The following is a 20,199-nucleotide window of genomic DNA, read 5'->3' as shown; positions in this document are numbered from 1 at the left end:
TCCCACCTAATGGGAAATCTGTGTTTCACTGCAAATTATCGGTGTATTTAACACCTCTGCAGGAGGGCAAGGGATGGTTATATATATATGTACTACACGATTGTAAATTTCTTTTCTAAAATCCAAAAATTTTTGCATTCTGAAACATCTGGCTGCAAGGGTTTCAGATAAGGGGTTGTGGATAAAATCAAGGAATTTTTTTTCTTCAAGATTTTATTTATTTTAGAGAGAGAGTGCAAGCAGAAGGAGGAACAGAGGAGGAAAGAATCTCAAGCGGACTCTGGGCCAACCCCGGAGCCCAATGCAGGGCTCTATCTTATGACCCTGAGATCAGGGCCCTGAGATCACGACCTGAGCTGAAACCAAGAGTTACTTGACTGAGCCACTGAGGTGCCCCAAAAATCAAGGAGATTTTAAAAGTGCTTTTCTCTTATCTCTTCCTTGCATTATACAAAGGTTATTTAGGAAAATGGTAAATTATGCTGAACCTGATGCCAGGAAAGCCGGGTTTCCCTCTCTGCCCCATCGACTTCGTGTTTTTAAGGAACACTTTCAAGCTTTGAGGAACTCAAGTTCTCACAGCCAGAATCTGGCAGAGCTGGAATTTGAAACCAGTTTTTAATTTTCCACTGCTTAAACCCCTCAATCTCTGCATTATACTACTTTTCTTTTGTGGAAACCACACGGGTTTTCCTATTTCTCAAACCTACACATCTTTATCAGTTCCATATGGAATTTCTTTTCTTCTACTTTCCTCCTGTTTGAAGGTCTCATTCACCCTGCCTTACTCCTCTCTCTGTACTGCCAATATCTTTACCATTTCATGGGTTTTCTAAGCTTGGGTGTGGAATATAACACCCTGTGGCTTCCCTGGCTTCCTTACCATCCCCGATGACAAGTGTTCAGGCTTTTTCATTTCAAGGATCCTGCTGCTAATCCCTAGGGGGATAAACAAAAGTAATAAACATAATAAAATAATTACAGAGATATTAACAAAATGATTTTTGCTGTTTTTATTCTAGAATTCCCCATGAATTCACATTTTGATTTCTGCCTTCTGTTTCTCAGAATGGATTCACCGTTTACACCCCTTCTGACTCTACCATTAAGATGCATTTCAGGTCTGATGGTAATTGCAAGGTAAAAAAAGTAACACGGCCTTTGGTTTCTGTAGACCATTTGAACTCAGGAACTTCTAGACTGGGTAGTGTGTTTACTAGATCTTTGCCAAGATTAAAAATGAATTCTGGGTGGTTTTTTTTTTTTTTTAAGATTTTATTTATTTATTTGACAGAGACACAGCGAGAGAGGGAACACAAGCAGGAGGAGTGGGAGAGGGAGAAGCAGGCCCCCGGTGGAGCTTGATCCCAGGATCCTGGGACAATGACCCGAGCCGAAGGCAGATGCCCAATGACTGAGCCACCCGGGCGCCCCAAATTCTGGGTGTTTCTACACTGTATCTATCCCAGCTAGATAAGTCTTCTAGCAAAGTTCATGGCACAGAGGTGTGCATTCAAAAATTCAGCATTTGTTAACTATGTGCCAGGCGTAGGGCATGCAAAATTAAGCTATCTATATTCATGCTGAACAGAAACCCACCCAGTGTGGTAACTTCCGCATAGCATTGTAGGAGCAGAAAATTTTTCCCTTCTTCCCTTCTAAGTTCTTTTCCTGATCTAATAGTTGCATTGACACAAGACAGATCAACAGGAGGAAACCAAATTTAATTCTATATATATATATAGAGAGAGAGAAGCTCCATAAACATAGGAAATTCAAAGGAATGACCAAAGTAGGTCATTGTATCTTTTAGACAAACAATAAATTAGAATTGACAAGACAAAGGGGTTTGGGTTTGGGGTAATAAAATGGTGAAGTAGCAAGGTTTGTTAATAGGCCTCCTCGGCCCTAAATTCCCTATCTGGCCATAAGGAGGCCTTCTACCCTTCTGGTACAGGGAGGATACCTTTCACATAGATTCATCTCCTTTTAGTGGGGACAAAGGAGGGGCAGAGTGTCCTTGCACTATTTCTAAAGTACCTTTACTTCGAAATAATCTCTATGCCGTAGTGGCATATTTTGGGGTGGCATATTCTCTTTCAACATAAATGGGACTCAAATGGAGACGGGTTTGAGATCAGGAAAAGCTTGCTGTGGAGTGGCGTCTGACTGCGTAAATTCCTATCAGATCCACTCACTGCCTTTGAGACTTTGAACAAGTGGCCTCTCAGTGCCTGTTTCCTCACTGATAAATCGGGCTAATGGTGGGACTTCCCACACTGGACTGCGAGTTATTTCAAGAACAGCTCTCAAAACAGTGCCTGGCACGCAGCAAGAGTGCCATACATTTCCTGAGGGCTGGGGTGCCCAGCGGCACTTTAGCCTGATGGTTGTCCTCCAGGCTGACTACACAGGGTAACCCGTTTGATTTTTCCACCTCATACAGCTTCCCAGTCAGTTCTGTTCCAGACGCTCTGTTTATCTCCACAGGCCCCACTGGAAAGGCCAGTTCTCCAAAGTCGGGGCCGGCCCACACCTGGTGACGAAGGCAGGTGGCACCCCCTGCCCTCGCTCGCCCTCCAGCTTCGGCGGTCACCCTTGGTTCCACAGCTCTCCGGAACGCCCGCCCCGAGTCCCGTGAAGAGGCGCTCCATTGCGCGCGCGGTCCCCCCCTGTGTTCCCGCGTAACCCGACGTGCCGGGCGCGCACGCAGAGGCCCCGCCCGCGGCGTCGAAGGCCGAGGGGCTTCGCCAGCTCGGGGAGAGGGAAGGGGCGTGGCTTCCCGGCTGGGCGGGCGGCCGCGCCGCAGTCCCGCCCCCATCGGCAGCTGCCTCCGCGCGCCAAAATCAAACCCCAGGACCCGGCGGCTGGAGAACCTGCTGCAGGCGGCAGCTCAGCTTGCGTGTCAGGTCACGTTCGGCAGTGGTGTGAGCATCAGCGCGCGCACCTGTGGCCACTTCCCAGCCCTCCCTGCTGGATGCGCTCCGGGCCGCCACAAGACCAGAATGGCCACCCCACCGAAGAGGAGCTGCCCATATCCCGCGACTGGCTCTGAGGGGACCCGCATCAAGAAAATTGCCATCGAAGGGAACATCGGTGAGGAGCCTCGGGAAATGTTCCCAAAGCACGGGGAGCCGCGGCGGCGGCAGCAGCGCTCCTTCGCTGCATCTCTGCTGCTCCTCAGTGAGGGCTTTCTTCCAGCCTGGCTATGTAGATGCGGACACGGCCTCGAATTCCCTTCGCTCCGAAATCATTTTGCCCTGTCCTGCCCAGCTTCTGTCCCGTTCCCCCAGGGTGGCGGTGGCCCCAGGGCGTCAGGTCGTGCACGCCCGGGCCTTCAGGCCTCGTTAAGGTGCACTTTGGGCCAGTTTCCTCCCCTTGTTGGAATTGCGCAAAGGGAAGGGTTGTTTTTGGTTTGGTTTTTGTATTGAGGGTGTGTGTGTGTGTGTTCTTGAGGTGTAATTTACATACATTAAATTATCCTTTTTTAGGTGTCCTCTTCAATGAGGTATGACAAACATATAATGCTCTTTTACTACCATCATGATGAAGATTCAGTACATTTTTATCACCTCAAAAAGTTCCCTGGTGCTCTTTTGTAGTCAGCTCCCTCTGCATTCCTACCCCTTGGCAACCACTGATCTGGTTTCTGTTTCTGTAAGTTTTGCCTTTTTCCAGAATGTCTTATAAATGGAACGACAGAGTATGTAGCCTTTTGTGTCTCGCTTCTTTTATTTAGCATAACGCTTCTTTTATTTTAGCATATTGCTTGTATCTGTAGTTCTCTTTTTTTGCTGAGTAGTATTGCATTGCATGGATATACCACAGTTTATCTCTTCCCAATTGTGAACATTTGGATGATTTCCAGTTTTAACGATTATGGATAAAATGGCTCTAAACATTGAAGTACAAGGCAAGAGGTTTTTTTTGTTTGTTTGTTTTTTTAAAGATTCTCTTTATTTGACAGAGAGAGACACAGTGAGAGAGGGAACACAAGCAGGGGGAGTGGGAGAGGGAGAAGCAGGCTTCCCGCGGAACAGGGAACCTGATACGGGGCTCGATCCCAGGATGCCGGGATCAGGACCTGAGCCGAAGCCAGAAGCTTAACGACTGAGCCACCCAGGGGCCCCAAGGGAAGAGTTTTTTTTAATGATCTTAATATCATGGCGTTCCTCACCCCTGCTCCCACATCCAAGTAAACACTGGCTTTTTATTCAAAGACCAGTACTGTTTCTGTTCCTAACCCAGATGAGGGCAGACTATACCATGCATGTCATTTTGCAAGGTACATCTGAACTTAAATTCTTCTGTATTTCCTACCACAGGAAACCTATGTCTGACACTTCCTGTTCTGATAGAATTTTTTTGGCTCCAAGTTGGGTACTGGCCATTCATGCATACAGCAAATGTTTTTTAATTCTTACCACATTCAAAGCTCTTGTACTTCTTTAAAAAGATGGGGCAAAGCAGATGCTATAGCAGCATTCCAAGGAGTAGAAAATTGCTGAACACGCTCTTAAAGAGGAGATCTTGTTGCCTTGCTCCAGTATTCAGGCACCAGTGTAAAAGGTCCCTATAATAGACTCTCATTTCCTCTTATGATAAGTTCTTTGAAGTTGAATTCAGTTTACTAGTAGGGTTCCTCATAGCTACATATTGGATAAAGAAGAACATATGTAAAGGAGGAAGTAGTTGAGCAGCCATTTCAAAAGTAAATTTAAATGAACAACCCTTCAGATCAATACCACAATGAATTAATCCCCTTCCCTTTCTTAAATCCAATTAAGCAACATATCATATCTAGAAAGTTACTACTCCCCAAGCATCTTTAATCTTCCCAGCACCTGAAATAATTTCCTAATATGTCACCCCATCTCCAGTTTCTCTTAACTAGCTCCAGAGCAGACTTTCTATATACAAATCTAATTGTGTTATCCCCTACTTAAAATTCTCTGATTTCTCCATTACCTACACTGGAAGGAGTTGCAAACTGGTGGCTTGCATTTGCACAATAGTGGCCTGCATAGATTTGAAAAAAAAATTTTAATGAATTACTAGCATTTAAAAATTTTGAGATTTCTTGTGAACATCTAGATTCTTGGCATTTCTTAAAATATCTGAAGATTTGGTAACACTGGATGTTTCTGTAAGATAACAATTTGCTATTTAGATGGGTTATGTTCCTTACCATTTACTTTTTTTTTTTTTAAGATTTTATTTATTTATTTGAGAGAGAGAGAATGAGAGAGAGAGCACATGAGAGGGGGGAGGGTCAGAGGGCGAAGCAGACTCCCTGGCAAGCAGGGAGCCCGGTATGGGACTCGATCCCGGGACTCCAGGATCATGACCTGAGCCGAAGGCAGTCGCTTAACCTACTGAGCCACCCAGGCGCCCTTACCACTTACTGTCTTCCTGATGCTGAGGCTTTGTCAGTTGCTGTTAATGTGCTAGCACTATTGTTCCTGTCCCTTCCACCTTATTTGCCAGACCCAAATAAGTATAAATGTACAAATTGCTAATATGTGTGTAGAAGACTATTTAGTGATTCCTAGAATTTAAACTTTGGTCATTTTAGTTTTATACTCAGTAACTTATCTTCTCATGTTCTCTGTTGCTAAAATACTCCCTTGTATTAGATTTATGGAGGCCCTCCCTGCTTCTTTTCATCTTAATAGTTTGTATAGATGATTTTTGGCATCGTAATACCTGGTTGGCATTAGTAATTCTGTTAGGTCCCATGACTTTTAAAGTATTAACATCAGTGTCTTTGGTCCTTGTTCTCCTTTGCTTTCATAGAATATTAATTTATTAATTGGCTTATTTTCTAGCTCCCCACTTTCCCCCCAAAAAGTTAAGGAACTAGATATTAATTTGATTGGGAACTACAGGTAACTGTTGTTACTCTGCTTGAACTGAAGAGTAATTTTAAAGAATAGCTGTTTTTGCTCTTAAAATTTTGGAGTATGATCACATGAAATTTTTCTGTTTGTAGGCATGTCAGAAGACAGCTGAATGTTCTAGCTTTAAATGCTTTCAGACTCTGGCTGATGCCTGATTTTTTCATGTGTTCCTTGGATCATCTTTCTTTTTTTTTTTTTTTTAAAGATTTTACTTTTTTGTCAGAGAGAGAGAGCACAAGCAGGGGGAGCAGCAGGCAGAGGGAGAGGAAGGCTCCCCACTGAGCAAGGAGCCTGATGTGGGATTCGATCCCAGGACGCTGGGATCATGACCTGAGCCAAAGGCAGACACTTAACCAACTGAGCCACCCAGGTGTCCAGATTGGATCCTCTTTCTGAACATCATGTTTTCCTTTCCTTCTTCTGTCTACCTCAGTGAATGTCTAGTGATCATTTTATATGCTTCTGCTTACCATTCTAAATGCTCCATACGAAATCTGCGGTACCAGTCTTTTTCCCATGATTAAATCTAATGGTCATCTAGTTTATCCTTAATACCTTTTCTCCTATCCTGTGGGGATAATATGACTTTGTTTTGCTTCTCAGCAGTTCTCTTTTCTATATTACCTTCTTATTGACCCCCTTCCTCCCCATCCCTGTTTTTGCTCTATGTGTGATCTTTTTAAAAAAAAAAAAAAAATTTATTGAGAGAGAAAGTGGGGGAGAGGGGCAGAGGGAGAGAATCTTCAAGCAGACTCCCCACTGAGCTTGATTCCTGACATGGGGCTTGATCCCATGACCCATGAGATCATGACCTGAGCCAAAACCAAGAGTCAGACACTCAACTGATTGAGCTACCCAGGCGTCCCTCTATGTGTGATCTGTTAAAGTTCTGGTTTTTTTCTTCTTTTCTATTGCCTATGTAATGTCCTAGGTTTGAATATAGTTATTCAAGTCAAAAGTAAGTTCTTTTTGCCCTCTTTGGATCCCGTTTTATAAGGATGAGGAAGCTTTCCTTGTAAGCTTACAGAAGATGCTTTTTTATATTTTAATCTATGTGTGTGTATTTTTATATACATATGGAGACACATAGAGAGACACATTATGTTGACCAGAGATGTCTAATATAACCACTTTTGGTGACTTCAGATAAGAAGGGTGTGGTGGTCATTGGGATTGTTGCTACACCCTGTAAAATTCTAGGTTAAGACTTTCCCTACTGTTAAATGGAATGTATTCCCAAGTAATATTAAAATAGTGAATATAATATGTCCTGATTATACCTGAACTATTTACGTTATTTTCCATATAGGTGTCTCAGAAACTAGTGAATGATCAGAGAGGAGCAATGTACATACAACTTTTTTTTAAAGGGTTGGATAAGTGCACAGAACCATGAAAGTGAAGCAGAGAAAACATGGCTATTCCTTATAAGGGTCTTTGCAAAACTGTTTTTATGATTTCTGTTAGGTACTATGGCTTAATGTTGTATAGTTATATAATTAGTGTCATATAATCATACTAATTCTCATTGTAAAACTCTGGGTATTGGATACATCTTTATATTGATTTTATAGTTCATTTGGCTGTTTCTAAGTTGGTTTTAGATAGGAAAGACTTAAGTTTGTAAACAGAGAATAGAGCCAGTAGACAGAAAAATTTTGAAAATGCAAGAGCCTATAATGATTGTCACTGTAGTCATAGCTTGTTTATCACAACAGTTTCCATAAAGAGGGTATTATTATTTCCATTGTATTATGAAGAAACAGGCTCAGAGAGATTCAGTGACTTGCCCACAATCACATATCTAATTAAGTGGAAGAATAGCCTTAACCATTTCCCACAGTTATCTCTAATTACTTAGTTAAGGAAAGTGAGGCTAGGACTAGGATTTTTTTTTTTTCTGCCATGACACGTTGCCAAAGTTACACCAGATTTTAAATTCTTCTATTCCGTGGCTTTGATAAACTAAAAACAATAACAAATGTGCTTAATACAAGTGGGTGGGGACCCTTTTAGTTTTCACTGAAACACATCTAAAGAGAAAGTTTGGGAAATTGAGTATTTTTGTTTTTTGTATTGTTTGCTAGTATAAATTTTGAAAAAGCTGATGTCTATTTTGACTTTTTTTTTTTTCTAAGTCTCCTTCTTAGTCTCCTTCTTTAATTTTCCTTTTCCTCTCACAACAGCTTCAGGGAAGACAACATTTGTGAATATCCTAAAACAGGTCTGCGAGGATTGGGAAGTGGTTCCTGAACCTGTTGCCAGGTGGTGCAATGTTCAAAGTGCTCAAGGTGACTATGAGGTATGAAAAAAAAATTAACTAAATAAATATCTATTGCTTTAGAGGACCAGTGGTATTTAACCTTTTGGGTTTTTGGGTTTTTTTCCTAATAACATTTTCACATCTAGCTTTAAGTCTGTATCTTCATCTTCATACATGGATGTGTGTGTATATGTGTGTGTGTGTGTGTATAAACATTCATTGAGCTGTGCACTTAAGATTTATGTACTCATTGCATCTAAGTAGAATTTTAAGAGTTTTTAAAAATCAATTAAAAAGTTAAAAAAATCTAATGGCAAATTAAATTCCTTGAGTAGCTTTTTACATTTTGTTTAAAAACAAGCGAACAAGGAAAACAAAGACCAAAAAAACTACCCAGTAACTGAATTTTATTAGTTTACCTTTTTTTTTTAAATAAAGATTTCATTTATTTATTTGAAAGAGGGAGAGACACTGAGAGAGCAGGAACGGGGAGGAGAGGGAGAAGCAGGCTCCCCACTGAGCAGGGACCCCCCCCCCCCCCCGATATGGGGCTCGATCCCAGGATCCTGAGATCATGACCTGAGCCGAAGGTAGCCGCTTAAAACAACTGAGCCAGCCAGGTGCCCCTATCAGTTTACCTTTTGAGTCTTCTGTATTAGAGAGAAGCATTTATCTTCTTATTTCTTTGTACTTTTCATTCTTGCCAGACTTTCACCCTGGACACAACTCAATTTCCCAGGACTTTCCATTCTACATTGCAAATAAGAAAGAAGGAATAACAGTTAAATTTTGTTTTTTTTTGCAAAATTTTTTATTGTATGTGTATGAAGGAAAGAGATCTGATTGCTAAGATTTCATTTCTGGAGAAATGAGACTTGAAATTGAAAGCAGCATAGCAGAAATCTTCAAAATGGAAATGTGTTCTAGAAACTTACTTTGTTAGAATTGAGGAAGATGGAGGATTGAACAAAAATGTCTATTTTTTCAAATTTAGCTGTTGGTATAAGGGAATCTGGGAATAATAATTGAGTATTTAAAATGTAGATCATTAGCGAGATATTCTGTAGACTTTGAGGATATATGGTTTAGATAACCAAAAATATTTTCTCACACACTGATTTGTCAAGCATAGTTAACTTTAGGGGTGCAGCTTAGTACACTCTGATCCTTAGAATAATTCAGGATTAAATCTTGAAGGGACTTCCTTTCCATATGGACTCCACTTTTTTAAGAAATAGAATTTTAGTCTGGTCTGTGGGGAAAGGCAAGATTAGCCTTAAGTAGAATTTTAAAGTGGGCAAATTTATTTGCCTCTTTCTTTCAACATTTTTTTTTTTTAAGATTTTATTTATTTATTTGAGAGAGAGAATGAGATAGAGAGCATGAGAGGGGGGAGGGTCAGAGAGAGAGGCAGACGCCCTGCTGAGCAGGGAGCCCGACGTGGGACTCGATCCTGGGACTCCAGGATCATGACCTGAGCCGAAGGCAGTCGCTTAACCAACTGAGCCACCCAGGTGCCCTTTCTTTCAACATTTTTTATTGACACATGATATAACTATAGACAAGTATAGGAAACTTACGTATAGTTTGAAGAACAATTGGAAAGCTAATCATTAGCCAGGTCAAGAAATAGAATATTACTGATATTCTAGAAGTCCCTGTTTGTCCTTAGGTCACAGTATCTCCTTTCCTAGGGTAACAACTGCTAGGGGTAATCAATCACATAAAATAACTCCTGCAATAATACTTCCTCTGCTTTCTAAAAATAATTTGACTGTATGTGAACATATCTCTAAGAAATATAATTTAGTTTTGTCTGTTTTTGAATGTTATATAAATGAAATCACCTGTTTGCAATCTTTTTCTTCTTTCTTTTTTTGATTATTAAGTCTATGAAATTTGTCTATATTTTTGCATACGGTTGCAGTTTGTGCATTTTCATTCCCAGATAGTATTCAGTTGTATTCACACATGGCTATTTGTCTATTCTATACTTTTGACCAATTTTTGAGTGATTTCTAATTTAGTTTCTGTAAAAACAGCCCTATTATGAACATGAATCCTGGTGCACGCATGCAAGAGTTTCTCTAGGAATAAGAAGTAAAATCCCTGGTTGGTGGGCTATTTGTATGATGCCTATTTTCCAAAGCGGTTATTATCCAGTTTCCTAATTTTTGCCATTCTGTTGGGTGTTTAATATCTTTTATGTTTTTAATTTTTTTTTTAATTTTTATTTATTTATTTGACAGAGAGAGACACAGTGAAAGAGGGAACACAAGCAGGGGGAGAGGGAGAGGGAGAAGCAGACTCCCCACTGAGCAGGGAGCCCGATGCGGGCCTCGATCCCAGGACCCCGGGATCATGACCTGAGCCGAAGGCAGACGCCCAACGACTGAGCCACCCAGGCGCCCCTATGTTTTTAATTTGTATTTTTTTGATTGCTTATGAGATTGTGTTCCTTTATTTAATTAATTTATTTGCCATTTGGATTTCTTTTGTGAAGTCCCTGTTCAGGTCATTTTGTCATTTTCCTTTGGGTGTTCTGTCTTTCCTCCACTCTGCATTTTTATCTTCCAAAGTATGTCTTGTGGCCTCTTTCACTGAAGTGCCCTGCTCAGGTTTGCTTACCTTTAGAAATGAGATATATATATATATATATATATATGGGGTGCCTGGGTGGCTCATTTGTTAAGCATCTGCCTTCGGCTCAAGTCATGATCCCGGGGTCCTGGGATCGAGCCCCTGGGCTCCCTGCTCAGTGGGAAACCTGCTTCTCCCTCTCCCACTCCTCCTGCTTGTGTTCCCTCTCCCTCCTTCTCCCTCTCCCACTCCCCCTGCTTGTGTTCCCTCTCCCTGCTTCTCCCTCTCCCACTCCCCCTGCTTGTGTTCCCTCTCTTGCTGTGTCTCTGTCAAATAAATAAAATCTTAAAAAAAAAAAAAAAGAGATATATATGTTCTAAAAACACCTCTTTCCCCCTCATTTTTGGGGTAAACTATCAGTGCAGTTATTTCTCAGGTGTTAGGTAGGAAGTAGACCAAGTAAACCAATGTCAGAAATACAGAAGGGATTCTTTCATTGAGAGAATGTTAGACTAGATTGGATTAGTTAACCTCCATTTAAGGCCCATTCTGGTTTCAGTGTCATAAGCTTCTAACTTATATTCAATATGTGTAACTGATTCTTTGGCACATCAAAGAGACATCTCTGCCTTTCAGTATACCTATAATTAATCTGGGGTGCAGAAACTGATATATAAAAACCAAAATGCCAAAAATTTTAATTTGTAGAGAGAAATGTAATTATCAGATTCACCAAATTAGGTCAATTTATTCTCTGTGGAGGTCCATAATTCTCAACCAGTGGAAGGAACTCATAAGAATCTCACAGTTTTAGGGTGTTTTATAAAATGATAAACAATCCCTTGGGAATTTTAATATGTGGAATGCCTCCTGGTTAAAAATGACTGCCCTAGTGAATCACTGTTAGTGTTGGGATTATATTGACCCCTTTAGTTATGTTGGAGAGGAAAGGTAGAAAACATTGCATTAATATATATGGGAAGACAAATTTATAATAAGCAGGTTGTCTATTAAGCTTAGAATCAGAGCCCAGGGGAATTAGTTATATTATCTTAATGACTGATGTCATCAGACTGTGACACATTGATGCATCTGTCTCTGTTTTAAGACTCTTGGTTTCACGAATCTGATACTCATGTTTATGGGTGGGGCATTTTCTTCCCATGTACTGGAGTCAAAATTCCAAATTGACCGTTATAACTACCGTGTAGATGAACCCATATGTTCATCATACAGTTTACTGTAATCTAGTCATGTCTCCATGATATTAAAATTTGATAACCTTAATTGGTGCATATTCTTGGAGAATAGTTTTATTTTTGTGTATATATTGGGGTCTGTTTATGTTGTTAGCGTTCTGTACTTCTAGGTGGCATTTCAGACAGTGTGGATAGTATTTTGGAGATAAGGTTGTGGAGTGTGAGGATGGTGGTGGGTGGGTTCTCTCTAGCTTTGGATATTTTCTTCTTTTATTCCACACCTCCACTAAACTCAAGAAATGGGATTTTCTTCCTTCATCTTTGAGCCCTTCTTCCCCAGACTCATTTCTGATTGTTTCCTTGGCCTTATAGTGTGAATCACTCACAGTCCAAATCTCAATTTTCTTAGAAGACGGTCTTCAGACCAAACCTTGGCAAGGCCAGTCCTACTTTGGATGTTCTTCATTTAATCACACTTCTTGGCAGTTGCTGTAGAATTGGAAGAGTTGGGTTGTTGGTACCTTTGATCTCTTACCCTAGTCAGTAACTTAATTTGCACCTGCATGCTTTGCTTGCATTTTGTTTTTTAGCTGTTTCATTTTTTTTACTTGCCACCTAGTGGCTGAAATGTTGCTACAGTATTGATAAGCTGCACCAATTTTAGCAAAATAATGAGGCAGAGTACCTAAAAAGATTATGTAGCCTTCCCTCCTTTCCCCTCCCATGGTAAGATTATCTTTAAAGGTGCCACCCAGATGATCATCAATCTTTGAATTAAAGGTTTATTTCAAATAGTTGCTTGTTTGGTGGTTTATATTATTATTTAGGCCCAAAGCTTTGATTTAATTACTTCCTTTTAGCTTATTTTTGAGATGGACAAATTCTTAAGAACATATCTCTGCTCTGTCCTGTTTTTCTTATTGAGCTGAAGTCTTAGGGGATCTTTGTTCTTAATTGTGAAGCATTATTTTACTTTTATCCAACACTTTTTTACCACTAAGGAGCTACTGGAAATTAGAACTATGATAAAGAAGGGATAAAATATACTTGTTTTTCAAATAACAGCATCTTTTGATAAGTCATTCTTGAAAATTAGGAATGCTTGATAAAGTACTTCTCATACCTTCTGAAATTACCTGATAACTTTTGTTGGCTATTTTGTGATTATCTTGTTTGGTAGATTCTAATCTTTTTTGATTGAACTTAATTCGGCTTTTTTGCATTGTTTACAGAGGTTAGATTAGAATTAAAAGATAAATGATTTTGTATCTTTACTCGATATTACTGGTTTTCACTTATCTTGACAATAATTTGTGCTTTCTGCAAAATAATGAAGTATTCTATCATGAAGTGAGTTACAGAATTACAGATATGAATGCCAGAAACAGAGTAAAACTTATTTGTTATCCCACCACCCTATATGTATCTTATGATAGTAATTTACTATATCTAATATTGGCAGTGGGGGGGGGACATAATTTTTAAAAATATTATACAGTAATACATGTTCATTGTTTGAAGTTAAGAAAATATCATAGACTACCAAAGGAAGGAAATAAAACTTGCCTGCAATCTTATTACCCAGAGAAGACTACAGATGTTACTTGGCACAACCGTAAACAATTTTGTGCTTTGTTTTTTTCCTCCCCATAATGCTTATATCAAAGGTAATTAAAAATGACATTCTGTAAATGATTTCTAAAGGCAGCCTAACTTATTGTGTCCATGTACCAGTATTTATATAATATAAATGCCTAATAATAGTGGAACGATACCCTATTTGCTTAGTAATGTGATAAAATCTTTGTGGTTAAATCTGCATTCTGGGTTATTTAAGACAAATTTCCAAAAGTGAAGTTAGGTAGGCCCAACACTATAGATTTTTAAAAATAAGTATAGCTAAGCTGCTTTCTAGAGATAGTCTATCAACTTTTACATAATATAATTTGACTCTGAGGCATTCACATTTTTTATCTGGATCCTTTTCAGAGGGGAAAAACTGATAAAATTACACTCAAGTTGGTAAAGATGATACACAGTGTTTTCTTGGATGAATTTTTAATATGTATTTTATTCTTAACATTCATAGTTGCATACAAAAACCCCAGCAAATTGTAGTCTCCAAAACTTCATGCATAGAATCAAAAGAAAGCATTTTGTATGGGCTTTTAGATTACCCTGAAAAACTAGAAAATGATATCCTGGCTTATGGTTAATTTTCTAATTTGGTGTAGTTAAACTCAGACAACAACTAACATGTTGAGAGCTGTAAAATTGTACTGCAGATTTTTTATTTAGTTTTAATTTAAGCATTTATATTTTTAGAGCAACTACCTGACTATTATTTTTTTTTTTTAAAGATTTTTTTTATTTATTTATTTGAGAGAGACAATGAGATAGAGAGAGCATGAGAGGGGATAGGGTCAGAGGGAGAAGCAGACTCCCCGCCGAGCAGGGAGTCCGATGCGGGACTCGATCCCAGGACTCCAGGATCATGACCTGAGCCGAAGGCAGTCGCCTAACCAACTGAGCCACCCAGGCGCCCCTAACTATTATTTTTATAACTGGGTGATGAGTCAATATTGGTTCTCTAAATTATTTTCATGTAGTAGACTTTGGAATTACTTTGGGCAAGAGTAAAAGAGTATTGGAAAGGCCAGTAAAAGGAGATATGTAGTCTTTTTTTGATTAATATTTTCATTGTGGTAAAAACACATATCATAAATTTTACCATCTTAACCATTTTTAAATATACGGTTCAGTAGTGTTAAGTGTATTTACAATGTTGTAAAACAGATCTTTAGAATCTTTTCATCTCGTAGAACTAAAACTATATTCATTAAACAATTCTCCTTTGCCCCTTTCCCTTAACCCTTGGGAACTGCTGTTCTTCTCTCTTATATCTATGAATTTGACTACTTTAATTAATTAATTAATTTTTAAGATTTTATTTTTTAAATTTTAAAGATTTTATTTTTAAGTAATCTCTATATCCACTCTGGGACTTGAACCCACAACCTCGAGATCAAGAGTTGCATGCTCCACTGACTGAGCCAGCCAGGTGCCCCTGAATTTGACTACTGTAGATACCCTCATGTAATTGAAATCACACAGTATTTGTCCTTTTGTGACTGGCTTATTTCACCTAGCATATTGTTCTCCAAGTTCTTCAAAAAAAAAGATTCAAACTTCTTACTATATAACAAGCCCATTTTATATATGTAACTTACTTTGTTATCCCTGTGCATTGCAAATTTATCCTAAGTGTTTTTCAGATAAACCAAGTTCACTTCTAATAGATATTATTAAATGTATGTATCAGGTAGATTTAAGGTAATACTTGCTGCTATAATGAGCTCTAAAATCTCTGTAGTTCAAAATAATAAAATTTTATTTCTCAGAGAACAGTACAGTACGGTGTTTGGTGGATAGCCTACATGCTGTGACTCAGGGATTCATACCCTTTCTAAATTGTGGCTCATTGAACCTCTAGAACAGTGCTTCAAACTTTAATGTTTATTAGAATGACCTGGAAGACTTGTTAAATCACATATTTGGGCCCTACCCCCAGTTTTTGATTTAATAGGTCTGGTGTGGGTGGGTGCTAAAAATGTGCATTTCTCACAAGTTCCCAAGTGCTATTGATGTGGCTGTTATGGGGACCATACTTTGTTACCCCTGCCCTGGAGCTGAAGTTGAGAGCCTCTGCTCTAGGATCTTGGTGTCTTTTACTTCTAGCTGATGGAGAAAGAGGGAAACATCACATTTGAGAGGTTTTTAGAGTGAAGCCTAGAAATGGTATACATTGTTTCTGTCCTGCTTCCATTGACTAGAAACTGAGTCACATGGCCACACTCAACTACAAGGGAGGCTGGGAAGTAAAACTTAGTTTGTGTCCAGGATGAGAAACAACGTGGCTTTAGGGAACACATAACAGTGTCTGCCACACACACATTTCTAAATAGGAGTACCTTAAGTTTATTTTTTTAATGTAACTAAAACTCAAAAGTACCAAGTTTAATTAATTTATGTGGAAGAGATCTTCAACAAATATTCTCTATTTTCCACTTCTAAGAGATAAAAAAAATAAACTATTAGAAAAACTTAAATATGACCTTTGGCTCACAGTCCTAAGCACATTCATTTTATAAAAGTATGCCAGGGATAATGTAACCAGGCCTAGAGCAAACTAATCCAAGACTTAAATTTTTGTGTTTGGAATTAACATTTTTACTGCAGAGAATTCCGTATATACATGGATACCACTACCACCCTGCCCTCTACTTTAGCATCAAAGATAGGTAATTCCTTTAGGGAAGTGAAAAAACTTCTTTAAATGATGTTAGGATTAAGCTTGGAGTCTACTTTGCTATCAGATAAATGCTAGCACCTATCATGAAATCAACTGTAACTCATGAAATCAACTGTAGCTCATTAATATTCTGGTTAATTTAATGTACAAAGGGAGAAAGCATAAAGGCTCTATTTTACTTTGTTATTTTTCATTTTTTTCATTACTTTATATCACTTTTTTGCCCCTGAAGCTATTTTTGAATTTGATTTACTTTAAAATAACCACAATCATCTACCACCTTTCTGAAGAACTGGGCAAGTGTCTAAAAGCTGGTGTCAATACTGAAAGAAATTTAATATGACCTGGTATTTCTGTTTTATTGAGTTTTTTTGGTTTTTCTTTTGTTTTTTTCACATTGTACATTTATGTTTATGTTTTTTGGTCTACTCATAGACCCTCTTTGAGCGGGAGGAGCTGACATCCAAGAAAGGAAGAAGTTTTGTTAAGAGAAAATGTTTTTTGATTGGTAAAAAGTTTACCAAATTATTTTATGTCTGCCGAACTCTGAATGACAATACATGATGGAAGTGTGCTTTAAAAACACATATTTAATTACCTTTTCTTTTAAGAGGGAATGTCTGTAATAGTTGAAAGTACTAGATAAGGCGTGTATAAATAAGCTGAGAAAAAGGAAGGAAACAAATCATTTGAGCGGCCCCAATGGAGGTCACAAAATTATGCATTAAAATTAATGTGGTTTCTTCATAGGGTATCTACTTAACGCTTTTGACACAATCTAATAAACTTATTTTCTGATTAGAAGGGGCTATCAAGGGAGGGACTGTAAAGACATGGCTATGTCGATGACCGGACACCTAAGGAAGAAATAGAAAAATTGAAAAATAGACAAGAACTAAAAACTAATACCAATTTGGGCTCATTTAGTATAAGGTTGAATAGCAATTTGAACAGTTTGTGCCTGATATTTTATGTGTACATTGGAGGCACAATTACACATAAGCTTAAAATCCAGCAGTTGGTATTTATAAAGTTGTCTAAGAGTAAGTGTGTATTACTGAGTAATTTTCAAAATGCTATCCTTACAAGAGTAGGAAAATAAAATACATACTAGTGTCTTCTCCCTGTAAAAATAACTACATAAAAAAAGTGGTTAAGTTGATAAACTTCATTTAGCTGAAAAGATTCACTTGTATGAAACACTTTTCCCCTGGAGGATGCTGAATAAGTGGAAAGTCAGTTTATAATTAAATTAACAAAGCCTTTTTAATGAAACTTAATAAATTTATTCTTCAAGCAGTTTGGGAAGGCAACTAACTACACCCTTATTTCAGTTCATCATCTGCTGAGTTTTTTCTAAACAGACCTATTGTTGACAGTTAGCTTCTTGCTATTTTATGCTTTTTTTTTTTTCAGTTTTGGGAAGAAGATTCAGTTAATTATGTGGTTTGTGGTATGTAATTTAAATTCTGCCTCAGTGCCATGTGTTGTGTGGTTTTTAGTTCTTAACTGAAACTTTGAGGTCAATATTTACACTTCTGGATTTTTTTCCCCCAGAGGAAAACCACCTATTTTGAGCGTGAACTTCTAGGAAGCGTTCAGGGGTGTTTATTTGGACTAAGATTAAGAATAGGAATTAAGCCATCATATTTTATTCCTTGAAAGTTACTATACAAGATTAAAGACTTTATATGACTTTTTGGGGGAACCTTTATATAGCTTGATGTTACAAGCTGAGGAAGCATCCTTTGCCCACCATAGGGATCTATGAAGACAGCTCCTTATTTCTTCCTTTTGTCTGGGACTATGGATAAATATTTGACCCTACAGTGCACGTGGTGGATAAACTGTCTTTCTTTTAAAAACAGTAGTATTCCAGATAATCAGCTGTTAGGGCAGAGCTCATTCTTGGTTTTCTGACAGGCAGGGAAATGATCATTCCTAGTTCACAAAGGGAGGACTTCTCTCCTAGGATGTTTTCCCTTCTGGTTGTCTGGACTATGAATAAAAGCTCTTCTTTGCTAAAGCAATTGCAGTTGAACTAATAATAGTGGGATGTGGTTCCTGTAAATGGAAGCATTAGGTTTATATGTTTGATTTGGCATGTGTTGATCCTTTTAGGGATTACTGTTGGGTCACTGGAATTTAGAGAGAAGGAATATTAGGAAGTGAGAATGACTGACATATCCCAAGGTATGTGAGGTTGTCCTTTTCCTTATACATAAAATTGGAATTGGTTTTATTTTCCTTAATAAAATGGGTTTTTAAAGTTTAAAAAGGGGGGTGCGCCTGGGTGGCTCAGTCGTTAAACGTCTGTCTTCCGCTCAGGTCATGATCCCAGGGTTCTGGGATGGAGCCGCACATTGGGGTTCCCTGCTCTCCGGGAAGCCTGCTTCTCCCTCGCCCACTCCCCTTGCTTGTGTTCCTGCTCTCCCTATCTCTCTTTCTGTCAAATAAATAAATAAAATCTTAAAAAAAAAGAAGCATATGCTTAATGATAAGATTGTAGGTGAAATTCAGTACATTTTATGCTGTTGCAATAAAATTTTACAGATAATCTAAATATTTATAAGCTCTAATTCAGCTATTATTTAGCCATGTAATCTTAGAAAGCACTTTAGTTTTTCTAAACTTTTCTTTATCATTAAAATGGGAATGATAATGGGAAAAATGAAGCTTGTGTAAGAATTAAATAAGAAAACAAAGATGAAAGTCCACTGGGTTGGGAAGATAAGGTGTTGTATATTAAATTAAAGTACATGCGGTATTTGGGAGATTCTTATACTAAAAAGCTATTTATTTATCTGAAATTCAGATTTAACTGGAGGTCCTGGGTTTTGTTTTTTCTTTCTTAATCTGACAACTCTAAAAGTATTCTAATATATTCTATTACTGTGAAAGAAAGAAAGAATATTGCCACAAAAAGGAAGAAATATCAGTGGCTTCTTTCTGTTCATCCTCTTATTTTGATTTGGAAAGTGTAGAATGGTAGGATTTATTGACTTTGACCCATAGTAGTGAAGTAGCAATGGAAGTCCTCAAATGCTCAAAATTATTTCCTATATATTTTACAAATTAGAGATTCATTTAGAATACCAGGTCTCTTTAAAAAAAATCCACATATTAAATTAGATATCCCCTAATGTAAACTACTTTAATCAGACTATATAAAAATCTAATAACAAAAATTTGTGGGTAGAGGGTATTGTTATGTGAAATAAGTCAGAAAGGCAAAAATATTATTTCATGCATATGTGGAATCTGAAAAAAACAAATGAATAAAAAAATAAACAAAAAGCAGAATCAAATCTATAAATACAGAGAACAAACTGCTGGCTGCCAGAGGGGAGGAGGATGGGGGATGGGCAAAATGGGTATAGGGGAGTGGGAGATACAAGCTTCTGGTTCTGGAATGAATAAGCCACAGGAATAAAGGGCACAGCATAGAGAATATAGTCAATTATATTGTAATAGCATTGTATGGTGCCAGATGGTAGATATACTTGTGGTGAGCACAGTATAAGATACAGATTTGTTGAATCAGTATGCTATACAACTGAAATTAATGTAACATTGTGTGTCAACTATACTCAAATGAAAAAAAGATTTTTTTTTAATGTGAAAACCAAGCACTACTGTGCCTATAGTTCCTCTCAGTAAAAATTACCTAGAACGGGGCGCCTGGGTGGCTCCGTCGTTAAGCGTCTGCCTTCGGCTCAGGTCATGATCCCGGGATCCTGGGATCGAGCCCCGCATCGGGCTCCCTGCTCGGCGGGAAGCCTGCTTCTCCCTCTCCTACTCCCCCTGCTTGTGTTCCCTCTCTCGCTGTGTCTCTCTCTGTCAAAAAATAAATAAAATCTTTAAAAAAAAAAAAAATTACGTAGAACGAAGTCACCCATGTTTCCATTAGGTGGGACATATGCTCTCCAGTTTTTTTTTTTTTTT

At 38.3% G+C, this 20,199-nt stretch overlaps 1 protein-coding gene across 1 annotated transcript in view; it reads left to right on the top strand.

The window, feature by feature from the left end:
- The first annotated feature begins 2,823 nt into the window (after positions 1-2,823).
- The window catches only part of DCK (deoxycytidine kinase), a 30,757-nt gene continuing 13,381 nt past the window's right edge, over positions 2,824-20,199 (top strand). The window contains exons 1-2 of the mRNA XM_006729329.3: positions 2,824-3,096; positions 8,087-8,202. Coding sequence (XP_006729392.1) covers positions 3,006-3,096; positions 8,087-8,202 — 207 coding nt within the window. The 5' untranslated portion in view covers positions 2,824-3,005. The remainder of the gene's footprint in view (positions 3,097-8,086; positions 8,203-20,199) is intronic.

The sequence above is a fragment of the Leptonychotes weddellii genome, chromosome 2, assembly GCF_054177405.1.
Source record: "Leptonychotes weddellii isolate Sample4059 chromosome 2, ASM5417740v2, whole genome shotgun sequence".
In the NCBI taxonomy this organism is placed as follows: Eukaryota; Metazoa; Chordata; class Mammalia; order Carnivora; family Phocidae; genus Leptonychotes; species Leptonychotes weddellii.
Note: the sequence above shows the minus strand (reverse complement) of the source record. Positions and strands in the feature narration are given on the sequence as shown.